The 17084-nt window shown below is 45.8% G+C and overlaps 1 protein-coding gene across 5 annotated transcripts in view; it reads right to left on the bottom strand.

Annotated features, from left to right (window-relative positions):
• ttc7a (tetratricopeptide repeat domain 7A) overlaps positions 1–17084 on the bottom strand; it is a 49073-nt gene that overhangs the window by 4205 nt on the left and 27784 nt on the right. For all 5 annotated transcript variants that reach the window (XM_053874480.1, XM_053874481.1, XM_053874482.1 and 2 more), the window contains 3 exons: positions 15721–15833; positions 15466–15600; positions 12295–12497 (listed from right to left, as the gene is read on the bottom strand). In XM_053874480.1, coding sequence (XP_053730455.1) covers positions 12295–12497; positions 15466–15600; positions 15721–15833 — 451 coding nt within the window. The remainder of the gene's footprint in view (positions 1–12294; positions 12498–15465; positions 15601–15720; positions 15834–17084) is intronic.

Raw genomic sequence — 17084 nt, 5'->3', positions numbered from 1 at the left:
CTGAAACCTGTTGGTGTGTTCACTCTTGTGTTCGAGTTCTGTGTTACTGTTTTTTCCAGGCATATTTTCATGACCTACCATCCAATACACCACAAATACTTGCTTTTAGTGTGTGATGTTTAGTGTGTGATGCAAGTATTATGCATACTCATTCTCCTTTCAACCACCCCTCAACGTGGCACCATCATGTTCACGCCCACCTAGTTGAGATAAAGTCACGTGCGACGGCAAACGCTTCACACTTGCCCACAAACATTGTTACCAGGAGTCAGGACTCAGACGGGAATGACTCTGAATCCATTCATAAATGTCCACATTTCATTAGTCAAATATATGATAGACAGAACTAAAAAGCTGAACTCGCAAGTTCAGTGCGGAATCACCAGAACACTATACAGGGCGGAAGAAAACAAACATGGCTGACCCGACCCTGCGCAACATAGTCCATGAAATCCTGGAGAGACTGCATATTACATGTCTTATGTATTTGCCACTTATTGTTTTTGTGTATTTTACTTTTGCAAACATTCCTTTGGATTTTTTTTAACATGATCTCCTAGAGGTCTAGAATCGTGAAGCAGCCACTGAGACCGGCTGTGGTGTCGGACCTTTGGGCCCGCAGGCGGAAACAGCACATTTTGAGCACTTTAATGTGAATAAAAGAAGTAAAGTTCAGAACATTGCACAGTTTACTTCATGAGTCAGCTCCGGCTTTTTAACATGACGTGTAATTTTTGTGCATTATAATAACCATCATGCTGACACAAATTTTCAGACCAGTTTTGTTGCACGAGTTGTACTTCAGTTGTCATGGTCACGTCACCAAACGCACACACACAGGAGGAGTAAACAAAACTCTTGATTGTGTTTTTCAAAATTCATTGTTGCTGAGGCGACAGTCGTGGTTACACAACAACGACACACGCGTTGACAAACACTCTGGCGCTGCAAAGTCGCTAGCTGTCAATTAGCAAACATTCCAGGTGGAGCTACAGGCAGATCAGCAAACAAGGGACGTAGGAATATTCAACGTGGCTGGAGTCGGAGGAGCCATGGTGGAGGTGGGTTGTGGAGCAGAAGAGACGAAGCGGCAGAGGTTCATTATTGATTCACTAACTTGACATTTCGCCGTTGCTCGAGGCCACAAAGTTAATATTTGTTATTAAAATGGACTTCCTGCTCGACACAACCGCAGCGACAAGAGTCAACATCGTCCAGGAGAGAACAGCAGGAGCTTGTATAGTCCTCACAAAGTCAAGGCCGTGCCAGAGGTCATCCTGGAGTCCTGCTCTGACCCTTTGTACAGCTTTGGGTGCGTGTTGTTTGTCGGTACATTGTTGCTGTCAGAGCACAGCAGAAGTCCAGGACGTGGTAGTGAATCGCCTGCTGATCCTTGGTGTGGGCTACTGTGGCGGTCACCAGTCTGCGTGCGGTGTTGTGTGGGACCACCGCCCTCGGCTCTTCTGATAACAATGCTGACATGCAAGCCGCATGTGAGCTGGTGCGTGTGGGCGTGAGGGAAGTCAACCTCCTCGCGTGTGGACGTCCATACAGGTGACTTTTCACTCCTGAATGGGAGCTACATTTGTGTGAGTCCCTGGAAAAGGGCAATATTTCCGACACATTCTCAGACAGAAACACAGACTTGAGGTGTCTGATGTCACACAACACGTATTGATGTGTGGACACAGACATGGATTCTTATTGTACGGGAGTTGACTCTCCTTTAGCTAGCTGCAGTCACACACAAGCTAGCGTGCCGTGGACACACACACACACACACACACACACAGTCGACTGGCCCGAGGTCAGACAAACACTTTCGACGCGGCTCACAAGCGGCAGATTAATTGGGCTGAGTTCACTTTGCTGTCTAGGGGCTCTGATGTAACGTTCAGTGAGACACACACAGATGTCACAATCGTTCTTCGACACTTTTGTCTTCCTTTCTTTCTTGGCAGCGCGGAACAGAGGAAGAGAAGGTCCTGCAGGGACAGAACGTTACCTTTTGTCAGGCTGTACTCAAGTGTGTGTTTGTGTGCGCACAAACTCAGGTCTAATGGGAGAAAATCGGAAGAAGAGGAATTAGGTCAAAACATTAGAATATTAATCTCCGCCGAAGGCGTTATGTTTTTGACACTGTTGGTTTGTCTGTTTTTATTTAGTTTGGGAGTGATCCGGATCAGGATCCTGGATTCTTTTTTTAAAGCACTCATTGACACTGGGACCATTTGGATCCTGGAATTGTCTGTTTTTTCAAGTTGACTTTGTTATTGGGAGACTGGGACGGAGGTGGAGGTTTGCGCTAGTTTTTATAATCATACAGTATTTTATTGACCGTAATTTACGGACTAAAACTAGCGCACAACAGCAGCACTGCATCCGCGGCTTATAGACCACTGTGGCTTATGTATGAACAAGATCTATCGCCTTCTTAAATGTTCCGGTGCGCTCTATAGTTCAGAAATTACGGTCCACACTACCTCATTTCACATACACATATTATATACACCCCTTAAAGTGTCACCAATATCAACCGATACATAACTAGAGAGAGGAAATACTGGGTTTTGATTGTGTGTATAGAAACAACATCAGTAGAATTCCGCTTCCACATACGGTGATTCTGTCAAGGCTCCGATAAGTGGGTCAAATGCCACCTTCTGATGTTGGATGTAATGAGGGATTTGTCAATGGCTTCAGAGGAAGAAGAGCAGGTTCATGTAAATGAAGGGCTTATTTGTATTCAAAGCACGTTGTGCAATCGATGACTATTGTGAGAGGATGAAGTGTCTGAACGGATCAGAGACGGACAACAACATTGACCGGTAATGTAAATGTAATGTATAACTCTTTTATGAAGGGACAAAACATGTACCGGTTACGTTTGAAATCCCTGGGCATCTGCAGTCGGTTTCATAACCCGCTGGAGGCAAACTTTCATGGCAAAATAATCCTGCAAACCAGCCAAACGCAGATGGCTGCCACTGGTTCCTCAGTCTTTAAACTTGCTTCACCTATTCCTCATGATGCTCTTCATCTTTTGGTTAGAAGAACAGGCTTCCATGCTCACTGTCATGACCAGAACATCCAGCGGTCACGCAACGGTTCAGCATCCCTCCTCTGATACTGAGGCTGAAGAGCTTCTTTCCCTGCAAGCTACGGTTCTGCGTCCAGTGACGTCACAAAGACTAGTTTCCGGTTCTCGCTTTGATTCACTTAGAACTGGATTCAGCAGAACCACCTTTGAAGACCATGTATGATCATTTCATACTGAATATCTATGCCTTGTTCCTCAGGTGTGTTGGTGAAACTTTAATAAAGATTGTCAAGGAGGTCCCCCCCTTACCCTCCCTCTGCTCTGCACTATGCTTCAGAAAAACCAAAACATTTTCATCCTCATCTTCATGAAGCATGAAGTTGGACCTACAGGTAAACCATAACATATTGGGAAGGACTCAAATTACTGAACATGGTGACGCTTCATCTACCAACAGTGCAGGCAGATATTCATAGTTTGAGGTCTATTGAATGTGTCAAAGTCAGAACAGGCTGGAAAGGGTTTCATATTCTGATAATAGTCGTGTAAATAAAGAGGACAGGCGAGCGAGCAGACTGGGGGTGTATTGTTTTTAGGAACAGTGTTTTCCTGCACAAGGTTGTACACACTGAACCCGTGGTACAGTAACAACTCGCTGCCATCTGTCTCCACTTTCACCTCGCCTGATCTCCTTCAGCTTGGCGGCGCAGGCTTCTTTTTGGGCCTGCCATTTAAAGCATAACTGATCTGAGCTCAGCCAATCTGAGGAAAGGCCAGCGTTTTCATCTTCCTGGACAAATTTAGGCTTGAAAAGCAGCCAACAATCAAGGGAGCGGGGGGTCGTCAGTGTAAATGTCACAAGAGCTTGTTTTCAGGGAATTGGACTGAGTCGGCCATAATGCTGTCGAGGCACTTTGTGCGTCCGAGTCCTTCTAGCTCGACTCTGCCGAGTCAGCCAAAGTTGCCGCCACTTCCGACACCATGTGACTGAAGCCAAGGGGACGACGACCATCGCAAACTTACAAGACAATTCCATTGTCTCCATAGATATTCAGGTCCAGGCTGGTTTCGTGTTTGAAAACGATGACTCACGAGTCAGAACTTCTCAACAACAAACATGGTGGACGCCAGAGTTGAGCTGGTTCTGCAACAGCTGTGGGGCTATTTGGAAATAGAAACATTAAGTCTTGTGTTTCTCATGTTCATCTTGTTTCTGGAGTTGTACACTGCGTGCAAGCATGCGCCGCAGCAGGTCTGTTTTTGAGAGCATTGCAATGCCACATGCACTACATCGTTCCCAGGGATTTCATGGGAGCGCAGGGGACTGGAACACATAATATAACATAATAAACTCCCTCACCTTCCATCAGCACAATGGTTCGACCTGATGCTGGAAACAACCACCCTATTCAGATGCAGTGATCCCAGTGAATGGGTGGTTTTCAGAGTTACACATCACCCATTCATTCAAATAACATCCTCTGCCTCCTAGTTGGTAGGGAAGGCTGTTATGGCCCATGAGCGCCTCCTAGTTGGTTCTAAATGCTACAACCATCCCTCTTCCTGAGTCTATAGTTGGGGTTAGGGTTAGGATGAGGAGGCTGTTTGAAGCTGCCTGACTGTCTTTCCTGCCATAACACCAAGTGCTTATGAACTAGCTACCTCATTCAGCCATTGGCTTCAGTCAAGGGTGGCCATAATGTTTTTGATACATCATCAAAATTGACCAGACACAACCAAATGGGCGATGTATGTTTTATGACACATTTTGCGACCCATAATTCATTGCAGCAAAATGAATGGCGGAGGCACAGTAGGAGTCTGCTGGCTTGTTTGAGTGGGTGATGCATTAAATGGGGCGGCTTTCTCTGGCGTCACACAAACACAAAATACAAACTAGTTCCAGTCAAACGCATGAACGTCTTCCGGACATTGGTGACCCAGCTGAACTCTAAATTTAGTGGTGAAAGCCCCTGTTGCCATGTTGAGCTGAGCTATGAGCTGCCAGGCTGCGAGCGAGATGACAAACTGAGAGCAAAGCACCAAGTTTCCAACATACTTTGCACTTCCATCCAAGTCCAATCGCAATGACGTACGTCGCAGGGAGGTTTGGACGCAGCCGGAGAGGGTCTGCTGGGCTGCAGGCAGGTGGTTCTGACGGGCCGGATCAAGTGTCTAATGGGACAGGAAGGCTCATTAAGAGTCTGAGAACAAGCCAACCTGGCGAGGAGCGAGAGTGAAAGGGCGATACGTGGAAATGAAAATGGTGGCGTCAACAAACACAAATAAGTGAACCCAGATGAGCCAACAGCGGCGGCAGCCAACTCCACAGAGTTATTTCCAGTCCTTTGCCTCTCTCCACTGCAGGTCTTCCTCAACAGAATACATTTCTCTGGTTGCTAGGCGATGCCATGAAGCAGCCAGAACCAGCGTTATAAATAATGCATTTGCATGATCTAATCAGCCAACACGCGCAGAGCGATGGCTCGGATAATTGGGACACAATTCATTCAACGAGTCCTCGTCCTTGAGAGCGTATGGCGGCATACGTGAGGCGTCTGTGTGTGTGTGTGTGTGTGTGTCGGACGAGGCCAGTGTGTGCGGCTGACTCAGAGCAGCAGAGATGTGGAGGATGTTGGGAGTGGGTCAGATTCATTTCATGCCATCGCCGGAAGCGAGACTGGGCCGCGTTTCAGGATCAGCTCCCCATCTGAGCGCTGCCTCTCACTCACATGCGCCACATGCCGCACATACACACACGTCAACCAAAACACTTACCGTAATGAGGTTAAGAGGAGGGGAGGCCAAATGTGTAACGGCTGACAAGGCGCCGAGCCTGACAGATGAACAGGAACGGCGCACGGACGTGGCCCAGTGGGCTCCAATAAAACACGGCTGGAGCTCAGCACGAACGCGCGCGGCATACCAGGGTGTTGCTGCGCTCCCTGCCCACCACACCCTCACCCTCCAAAAATACCGGCAGCTGAGCAGAACTGTGAGCCCACTGTACTGGCCTCGCGCACTCTAAAAGCTCCGCCACGTGCACGGACAGGAGCGAGTTCAGTGGCGCGTAGTGAATAAGTGAACATGTTGGTCGTGGTTATTATGGACTGCACCTCAGGGGCTGCTTCAGCTCGACATGACTTCCAGTCATGGGCTTTCCCTCACACTCCCCCTCACCCCCGGTGAAGTGAGAACATCATGTCACCAGCTTTTGTTCTTCATCAGGTCGACCGCTGAGTTAAAGGCCGAGCTCAGTAAGACATAAAAGGTGAGTTATCTCAACAACATGAGCGTAAGGATTTCATTTCATGATGAGAAGATACATGGTCAAGCGACACAAAACTGAAATTGAAAACCTAAAAACATGTAAACAAATAAATCAGAGGCCGGAGGATCCTGCAGGAAGGGTCTAAATGGAAACTGAATTCTTCCGAGAGCGATGGGAACTGAAGCGCTGACGCGCCGCTACAACTCTGGTTGAGCTGAGATCTCCTTGGAGATAATCTGGGAGCGCCATCACACTTCTGAGACAGGAGTAGGCAGCTGCTTCATAGAGGGGACATATCATCTGGTCAGCTGGTCACCACGTCCGAGTGATATCAGATTACCGCCACGGCTAAACTGATCTGGTCAGAGGACCACTTGGGCAAAAAGAAAAGCGAAACCGACTCCTGAATAAATCACAATTTTAAGCTAGAATGAATGTTTTGTCATAAAACCACAGCTTCCACACGCGTCCTCTTTCACTGCTGTGATGCGCCGCCTTTCATCTGCTGTCCTATTAACAATCAGATCTCCAGGACATTCAAGGAAAAGTACAGTATGTACTTTTGCAGAGCTCCAGCGGAAGAATATCAACCAAGAATATCATCAGAATTCCCCTCAAGGCAGAGCGCAATAAATGGGCCACCGGCACACGGAGCGTCCGCAGCAGATACAGTTTAAAAATACACGCAAGCAGCCGGAGAAAAGGAGCAACTGTAGGTTGGATTCTCGCAGGATGATGCAAGGCAGAAAAATGGGAAACGCTGCGAATAAAATGTCCCACACACTGTCCCACTTAGGCTTGTCGCTGTGCAAGCAGACGAGTGTTAGCCACACTGAAGGAGCTGATATATCATCCTCAACACGGCGGGTCCACTAGTGAGTGATCAGCAAATTATTCAGTTAAAGAAGATGAAGGGCCTTTTTTTTAAAGCACAACAGACACAAAGCTCTGCAGTGTCTTCAGTCATGAGGACTGAAGGGAAAGAGCTGAGCCAAAAGACAAAGTTGACCTGGGATTTCTACTTTTCTCTGTAGAAAAAGAGAATTTCTGGCATCAAGGAGAGACTCTGAGTAGAACAGCCCACGCATCTGCCTTAAAAGTACTATAGAAGAGCACTGTCATTCATCAGAGACAGAGAAGAGAGATCTGAATAGCAGCGGCTTCAGTTGAGGAGCTTCTCATGAAGCCCATGATCAAACCAACAGCCTTCTCTACCAGTGGCACGACGTGGCAGAAGTCAACTGAGGGATAACATCTTCTCCCTGGTTTGCAATGTTGCGGCATTGAGTACATGAAGCGAAGGCCGGCGACATCCAGGATCGGGTCCAACCAACCGGTCGTAAGTGAGCTTGGACGCAAGTCGAATGCCATTCAAAATAGCCGACGCGAGGGTTATAGGTGCTACTGTAGTGATAGATCTCTGTGTGAGAGTGAGATGCTGGGATGCCAGACATTGAATAAGAAAAAAAAGCATCTACTGGCCGTGGTTGAAAGTACGGGTGGATGTAAGTTGAGCAGGTCGCAAGTCGGGTGTTACTTGTATATGGTGATTTCAGAAGTGTGTGCTGAACCGATGGCAGCCCTTCAGGTCACACAGTGAACTTGGAGTAGCTTGTAGTTGCTAAAAGGTCGGTGACCCGTGATGTATCTTATTTCAGAAGATAAATAAATAAACTTTAAAAAAAATAACAATTGCATAATAAGGCAAATAAAGATGTGATAAACTATTTATAATGTTTATTTTTTTATGTAATAGAAAAAATAAATTGATGAATAAAACCAAAGAAAATAGGCAAAGAATTCTAAAATATTTTATATATATATCTGAAATATAATAAAACATTTTTTGGGGGGGAAATGCCTCTAAATATATCATGAAAATCAAGAATAGCAGGGTTGAATCAATGGTTCAATGAGGGCGCGCACACACTGAGGACACATCTGCCCTGTCAGAGACCCAGTGCAGAAGCTGCCAGCTGGATTTGTTTCAGCATTTCTCCCCCTGGGATTGGTCCTCTCAAAGGCCAAATATGGGAAAGATGCATACCTCCGTCTGAACTTCACTTGTACACACACATGTGCGCGCATACGCACAGTGACACACACACACACGGCGAAGACGCACTATCCTTATGTGGTCACAAGGTGGCCAGCGTTTCAGCTAATGTGAGTCTCCGCTCACGGTGGTGTGTGCGCGTCACGGATTTGAGGAATATCCCTCATTCACCATGACAACAGAGAGAGGTCAAAGGTCGGAGCAGCAGTGGTTAATCCATTGGATCATCTGGAAGACAGACGAGGAGAGACTGAGCTGGCGAGTGGGTGGACGTGGGCGCGAGAGAGATCTGTACGGAGCGGAGGAAAGAGGAAGAGGGTCCGCTGCCATGAAAGAGATGTGGGGGAGAAGCAGGACTCCATCTTTCCAATGAGAAGTTTTCCCAAAATAATTTGCAGGTCTCCATGATGAAAGCAGAGTGCGTGTGGTGTTGCTGAGAGAAGAAGGGATGAGGTGAGAGGAGAAGAGCCAAGCTGCTTTTTATAGCAGCTCAATCATTGATCTGAAGTCTCTGCAGGGTGAGAGGAGTGAATCACAGCTGATGAGAGACACGCAACACCTTCTTGCTTCACTATGTGTGACGATCAGAAGGGTCCCCGCTGGTGGGAAGGACTGGACCTCGTGCAGTGGAGGTCCAGGTGAACGGTTGACGTTCCCACACAGCGACTCCTTACTGATGCAGGTTTTTACAAGAGTGTTTCAGTCAAAATGGTTGGCTACAATGGTTTTGTATCAGTTGCTGAGTTTGTGATACATAAAGAGATCTTTTTCTCTAGTCTTTTTCAGTTTCAGTTGTGTGTATGTAGTTGTTGAGTTTTGTTTGTCTTGTTTTAGAGTGTGTTTGTTGTGTTTTCATATCTCAAATAATACATTATTTCCCTAGTTGGGTCATCATTTGATCATTTTCTGTGTGTTTTCAATGTGTGTTTTTCATGTGTTTGTATCTAAATTGTGTGTTCGGTTTCCACGCCTACATTAGAACATATTCCCCACACAAATGGAACATGATCGTTGGTCAAATTACTATTAACACCAGCAGAGATGAAGATGCTGAGCTTCTCTCTGGGAGTGAGCAGGATGGATAGGATCAGAGGGACAGCACATGTGCTCAGGTGTTTAGGAGACCAAGTCAGAGAGGCTGGATGGAGATGGTTTGGACATGTACAGAGGAGAGAGAGACAGTACATTGGTAGATGAAGATGTTGAGGTTGGAACTGCCAGGCAGAAGGTGGAGAGGAAGGTCAAAGAGGAGATGGATGGAGGTGGTGAAGGAGGACATGAGGTTTGTAGGTTTGAGAGAAGAGGAAGCAGAGGACAGGTTGAGATGGAGGAAGATGATCCGCTGTGGCCACCCCTGAAGGGAGAAGCCGGAAGAAGAAGAAGCATTTTAGCCTCATTTCTGCCCGAACCAAACGTGCAATGACATTTCAGTGCAGCCGCATCTTCATATTGGTGATAAATAAGTGAATCCCTTTTCATCAAACGCACACCCTCTCATCAGGAGATGGAAACAATAACCTAATTAACTTCCATCCCATAATGACCAGCCTCGCTCCACTCCTTCAATCAGCGTGACGGCGAGCCAACACGCTTGTGAATAAATAAAACATGCAACAGCAACGTCTTTGCTGGGAGGACGCAGCCATCAATAGCAGGTCTCACCTCGCCGACCCCGTGATTGTCTCCGCTGCCTGGTCAATAACTGACCGATACCTCATTAAGCCCGATCACATGAGGCGGAGGAGGAAGTGGAGGTGCAGTGTGGTTAAGAAAAACTCCACTCGCACCTTCCCATCCAGGAGAACTTCGATGCATCGCAACACTTCATGGCGCACGGTGATGAATAATTGACAATAGACGGATGAATATTCATGGACAGTATGGAGAGGCTGCTGCCCCCCACGCACTAAGCCCCGATCAAAGTCCAATCTGGAAAATGTTTTTCACGCTCGCTCCCCCGAGGCTCCAGAGGCCATGAGGACCAGCTTGTCATTGGGATTTATGCAGTCAGGACCAGACGATAAAGGATTTTGTGATTAGAGAAACAATACTGAAGTTAATGGAGTGGAACCAAGTCAAGAACACAATCTGGAAACACAAAACAACATCTTAAGCGTAGCTTACTTATGTGGCTTTCCATCACCATCATGTCGTGTTTGTCCTCCATCATAAATGTTAACAATGGACTCTGTCTGAAGAGTCAGTTCAGGGTCATGAACGCAGACGTCACATGGAGCTTTCCTGAGCCTGGAAATGCATACAGTGGCACCTCAGTTTACCTTGGTCTGTGAGTGCCTGGGGTCTCAGAGCAACTATGGTGGCGAACAGAGCAGATGTTCCTGACATGTTTTATTACTGTTTAAACGTGTTCCAAAAGTGCAGTTAAAGAGTGTGGAGGGCATTTAGGCAGCCAACAATAAGGAGTCTGCCGCAGTTGACACACACACACACACACACACACACACACACACACACACACACACACACACACACACACACACACACACACACACACACACACACACACACACTCTCTGGTTTGTGACAATATCTTTGTGGGGTCCTCTCATTGCCATGATGCTTTCCCACGTCTCTGCCCATCCAAAACAAATGGCTAACCTTAGACCCTGAACTAAACTTAAAACCAAATCATAATGACCAAGTTATTTTGAGGCCCTCATCCTCAAATTTGACATTTGACCTTGTGGGGTCCGGCAATAGAAAAGCGCTCAGCTAACAAGAAGCGCATGTCACATGACAACATAGAAGACAGAATACAGTCAACTCAATAAAACAACGTCTTGAGTAGCCATTGTGCTAACACGAACATTTTGATGGTTTACAGCAAAAGGCAAGTACCAAAACAAAGCTGGGTGTAAAGCTCCAGTTGAAAGCCCCTCCACGTGACCATGAGTAGCTGAATCGAGCGCACCATGACTACTACAACAGAACGCTAAAAGAACAACAGCAACACATTGTCATGGACCAAGCTATGACTGTATACCAGAGGTGGGCAGATAAATTTCCTACAGGGCCACATTATAAACTGTGACTGTTGTGAGGGGCCATCATGCCAAAAGAATGGCAGTGATGACTATGAAACGTGAAAAAAATCTGGACGAAATGAAACATAAAAGGTTCAATGGAAGCAAGGATATTAAGACATGTAAATATGGCATGAACCCTATAAGAAATGAATGTATTTTAATAAAATCATAACAAAACTATGGACCAAACATGGAAGATGATATATATTTAAAATATATTCAAAATATATTTAGAATTTTCTTTCAACTAATTTTGAGAAAAATGACAAACGAAAAGAAGAATCAAAAATTTAGTCATGAATGTGTTCTGGCTGAAACGGAAACAGGACAAAAAACTGACAGAAAATGGCGACTTAACAGTATGGTTTTAGTCAGACCTCACGAGGGCCGCAAAAACACAGATAAAGGGCCGCATATGGCCACTGGGCCGCACTTTGCCCAGGTCTGCTGTATATCAACTGTAGTGATTGCTGTTTTATCAAGTCAAGTTTTCCATTTTGCCCTCAGACAGACAAACGGCAACAATCACATGACTTCCTGGTGTGAGGCACCAGAGGTACCGGTCCAACTCAAACCAATTTTCAACACAAAACAGCAAACATTCTGTATTCAGAACACTTCTTCACCAGCCGCCTGTGTGAGCTTCCTGGACTTCAAATGAAACAGAGGAGGAAAAGACGATTTGTGTGGGACACAAGTGCTAAAGTGAGACTCGCTTGATTCTTGCGTAACACCGAATGTGACGTAATTTAATAAGCATTTCCAATGTGTGCATGGATGAGTGTTTTTTAGCAGGATCCTGCGAGCGACTTAAATATACGAGGGTATCCATGTGTGAGTCTGCAGCACGGTTAGATGAATCCCAATTTCATGAACTCACCAAGTGCACCAGGATGCGTTCTCCGGTGGGATGGATGGCCAGAGCTTCGTCGTAGAGACCTTTGGCCTCGTCCAGTTGGCCCCTCAGCTCCGCCAGGCGGCCCCGCTGCAGCAGCACCGAGTGAGAGTTCGGAAAGAGCGAGCTGGCCTCGGCCACACAGAACTGGGCCTCCTTCAACCTGCCGTCCGCTATGAACAGCTCACCTGCGGAGACCAGCGGAAACGAACATGTCAGTGCCAGTTGTTTTTGTGTCTTTGTGTGCGTGTTTTCTGTCTTTGAGTGGCTACATGCACGCATTTGCGGCGTGTTATTGTCTTCTGTATATGTTCATGGTTCTGGGTCATTCCTGTGTTTCTGAGTGTCCATGTGTTTGCAAGTGCATTGATATGTTCAGTGCATGTACCTGTACTTACTTATATATTATATTTTTTCTTTCTCACTTCTATTGTGGATATGTGTATTTAATTCATGTTCCTGCGTTCTGTCTACTATGTTTACTGTATTGGATTTTACAGTATTTTGTCACTAAGAAAATGCTGTTGCATCTGCCTCTGCTTCTGCTTCTTTTTTTGTTTTCTTTTCTGCAGGCATGGCTTGTCTCTTTTTTGTAAGTTCATGTTTCTGTTTGTATATGTTTGTTTCATGTGTTCTTAGTATTACACTGATGTTGCGGCCGCATTTTCAGTAATATAGAAAATTTCAACACCCATACGAACGCACTCGGAAATCACCCGAGTGAGCGAAAGAAATGAAGGAAAGCACATCAGCACCATGACGTGTGCACTCTCCCGGACCATCACGAGTTAAAAAACATAGTCCACGTTTATTTCTGCCTGCTCTACTCCAACACAGCTTGATATACGGTGGCCTAAAGTGGACAAAAATAAGTCTCACGCAAGTGGGATTCATTAGAACGGATGAATATTTGTAGTTGAAAAGTTATATTTCACTTAAAACATGTGATAAGCCTGTGTTACAGAAGCATTTATAGTAGCCTAACCTGAGCCTAAAACCCATTCCAAACATTTTCCTCACCACTTCTGAAAACAAAGTGACTTTGTATGTTTTTGTCTTCAACTAGGTTTGTTTAGAGCGTCATCCTTCTTTTCAGAGGAATAAAAGTGAAGAGTAACTTTTGTAGTAACAGTAACTTTTCCAATATCATTTGATAGAATGTAGAACACTTTTGACAACAGCTGACAAGAGAAATAGTACGAGGGGGCAAGTTGTTATCAAGTCAGCTGTGTGACACTCAAGTGCATAAACCCTGTCAGTGGGATTCACTCACTGACACACACACTGGATCCTGGGAAGTCCTGGAACTCTTGCCTAAATATGGTCATCAGATTCTGAAGCTGTGTTTCCTTGCTGGGGCTGTGAAGTTGCCAAACACACTTCCGCTTACGACAGAGTCCGATCAGGGAGCCCAGCGCTGAAACCAGAGCGCAGCAACAAGTGGAGGCGCATCATGAGCTGACATTTCTCTCAGGTAAACACAGCGCGTTCGTGTGCCGCCAACTGCGCTGTACAAATAAAACACACACACACACACACACACACACACACACACGCGTCTTGCTCCGGTCTGAACCCATGTGTGTGTTTGCTTGTGGATGTTTTGTTTGTGCCAGTGAGTCGGATGAGCAGATGGGAATCCTGCATGTTTGCTACCTCAGCTGGAGGAAAAGAAGCCGCGAGGTTCATCTACATTTCTGGGGATTGTGAGGGGGACAGAGGCTCTGAAGTCATCCAGACCTTTCACAGGTGCTAGTCCTGTCACCGCAGGTACCACAGCAGGATGTCAGTCAAGGAGGGGACAGGAAACCTAATCGTGTGCAGCAGTGTGCAAACGTCTACTCATGAAAAGGGCAAATATGGGGAAAGAAAACAAAAATGAAGTGCAAACAAAATATTTATAGTAATATTAAACGTTAAACATTTTAAGGAGCATTGCTAAATTATTAAAATATTCTGACTGAAAAATAAACATCATCTAACAAATGAGATTGTAAGTCCAAAATTAAGTCCAAACTAAATATTTGCAACTATAAAAAAAAACCCACAAAAATAAGACAAAATAAAATAACAAAAATAAATCCAGAAGATAGCAAATAAAGCAAAGTTAAATTGAAATTTTAAAAAGCAAAAATTAGAAGTCTGGAATTACCGAGCTCTTTTTTAATCTTCTACCAAAAAAAGAAAACAAAAAAAAACTCATAACTGAGAAGATCCATCCAGAATAAGCAAATGTTCTCCATGGGCGAGTGAGTCGGTGTGTGTGACATTTCCTCTGTGCTTCAACATGTTCTCGAGAGACTTCCAGGAAGTGACTGCTGGACACAGGAATGCCAGAGACACAGAGCTCAGGTCACGACTGGAGCTACTCGACACGCCCAATGGCCGTATCGGCCTTGTCACACAAGCGCAGGGTTCAGTCAGTGAAGCCCCTCCTCCCTGTCTCATCCCCAGTGAGTCTGACACCGGAATTAAACTGGTTACAACATCAGTCTCATCCAGACGGATCTCAGGTGTGAGCACAGCATCACAGGATGCGTAGACCAAGCATGGCTGGTCCTTTTCCTGCAGTGTTGGTATCTAAAAGAATGAGGATGAAAACTACTCCCAGCAGTCACGTGAGTCACAGAAGTGAACAAATGTGCACTCACTGCGCACCAAGTGCACAAACTCTGTCTCTCTCCCGAGAGACACAGCAACACATCTGAGCTTGGAAGCAGGTCAGTGAGCAGATAGAAAAGTCTTTTACACAACAACTTCTGGGAGTCAGTGCTTCATTCAAAAAAATCCCTGTGTGTGGGGTTTTCAGGGAGGAGAAGGTCCGGATGAGGCCATGTTTTCATGCGTGGAAATTAATTTGTAGCTTTTCCAGAATATAAGTCTGAGCCTTTGCATGAGTTGCATGAGCCTAGCATGCACGGTCCAGTGGTTAAACCCGGTCACATTTGGGTTCTTACTGCCAGCAGGCTTCAGTCAGAGGGACTAAAACGCTTCTAGTATTGAAGCTACTTCGACACTCTCCACCAGGAGACTTCACTTCACTCTTCAACAAGTCTATAAAAACAGAATCATGCTCTACGTCCATCGGCGGGAGATTTGAAACAATATTATTGACCTCTTCGTAAACAGACATTTTTGAAGAATCTTTTTACATACCAGCTTGTAGCCAGATGTGCTCCAGGGTGGTCCAGATGTAGGTGGGTCCCTGGCGTCTGGTGGAGCTCACGTCAGAAACCTCCGACAGCGCCGCCTCCAGGCGAGAGGCTGCTACTGAGGATGGACTTGGGGAACCTGTGAGAGCGACGGCAGGTGAAGGGTTTAAAAAAATGACTTCACAAACTGACCTTCACTCAAGCAATGTGATTGATGAAACCGTGACCGACGGGATCAAGACTGAGTGCGCGGACAAACCTGTAGAAGCATCCTGGAAGTCGGGCAGAGTCAGGTGCAGGGAGGGTTTTCGGGTAATGGGGACTGCTTCAGTCTTCTCAGCCAGCGGGATGCTGCTGCTCTCATCTGTCTCACTGCAAGACAAGGTTAAAAAAAGTTGTTGGCTGCACTGGTGGAGGCAGAGCGAACACCTTCACTGTTGTTGACCTACAGTCAATTATTTTTAACATGACAATCGCTCATCCTGTGATTAAGCCACTGCCAGGAACCCATCACAGTGAGTGTCTGGTGTTTGTTGGCTAGATGAAGCTATGTCTGTTGATGAGTTGGGTACAGTGATGACAGCAACTGCGCCTGCTGTCTGTGAGCCACATACACAAAAGATTAACGCTCAAGGAGCAGTCGGTCTTTAGAGTTTCAACTCCAACATTCTATCTGCCTGTTAACTGCCGTCTGTCGGCGATTTTGAAGCTTCAAGTGACAGTCGCTCTACATGTTAAGTCATTCCCTCCATCACTTCTCAGTCTCACTCTTCTTACTAGGGATGCTCCGATCGATCGGTCACCGGTGAATGCCGATCACTACCTCTCACTGCCGATCACTACAACTGATCACATGTGACAGTCTGCCCCGCTGGTTGTGATGCGTCCGCTCCTCCCTCCTCGCTGATCACTAAGCAGCAGCATGTCTGCTGTAGAGGTTCTTACAATCTGTCATGTAAAGTAGTGCATCCTGCAGGACATGCACAGGAAAATGCTGTGCAGGGAAGCGCCTTCAGATTAAACACGCCATTTAAAGCGCCAGCACAGAGTTTTCTGGGCTCATGAAAGTGAGATCAGTGATTCCTCAGCAGCTGTAAGCAGAGCTAACGCTTAGAGCAGCTGTAAGCAGAGCTAACCAGCCAGTCCGAGCGAAACTTTCATAAATGCAGTGTTCTCTGTCCCGCTACAATATGTAAAATTTTCACAGACTGTAGCATAGTCTCTAGAGATTAACCTGCCCATCGAATTGAATGTTTTTCAGTTGTTCTTTTGACAGAATAATTGCTGCATTCAGCAAGGTTTTTGTATTTTTGCCACCTAGAAGAGGTATATAAAAACATGTCTGAATTAAAATGACTTTAAGTTCATTTTTTCACATCATGGACACAGAACGTCTCATCATTTTGATAACAAATTCATTGTCAATCCATGTGATAGGTATCGGTGATCGGCAGCAAAACTCCTGATCGGTTCAACCCCACTTCTCACTACAAAGCCAATTTCTAGATGACACCACATTGAATCTAAATATTTCCCCATTGTTCAAACAGACACCTTTAAGTCCGGGGTAACGCAAGCATGAATATTTAGGGCCATGAACACAGTATCGGTAATCAATAGCCT

The sequence above is a fragment of the Synchiropus splendidus genome, chromosome 9 (assembly GCF_027744825.2).
Source record: "Synchiropus splendidus isolate RoL2022-P1 chromosome 9, RoL_Sspl_1.0, whole genome shotgun sequence".
NCBI classification, from domain to species: Eukaryota; Metazoa; Chordata; class Actinopteri; order Syngnathiformes; family Callionymidae; genus Synchiropus; species Synchiropus splendidus.
Note: the sequence above shows the minus strand (reverse complement) of the source record. Positions and strands in the feature narration are given on the sequence as shown.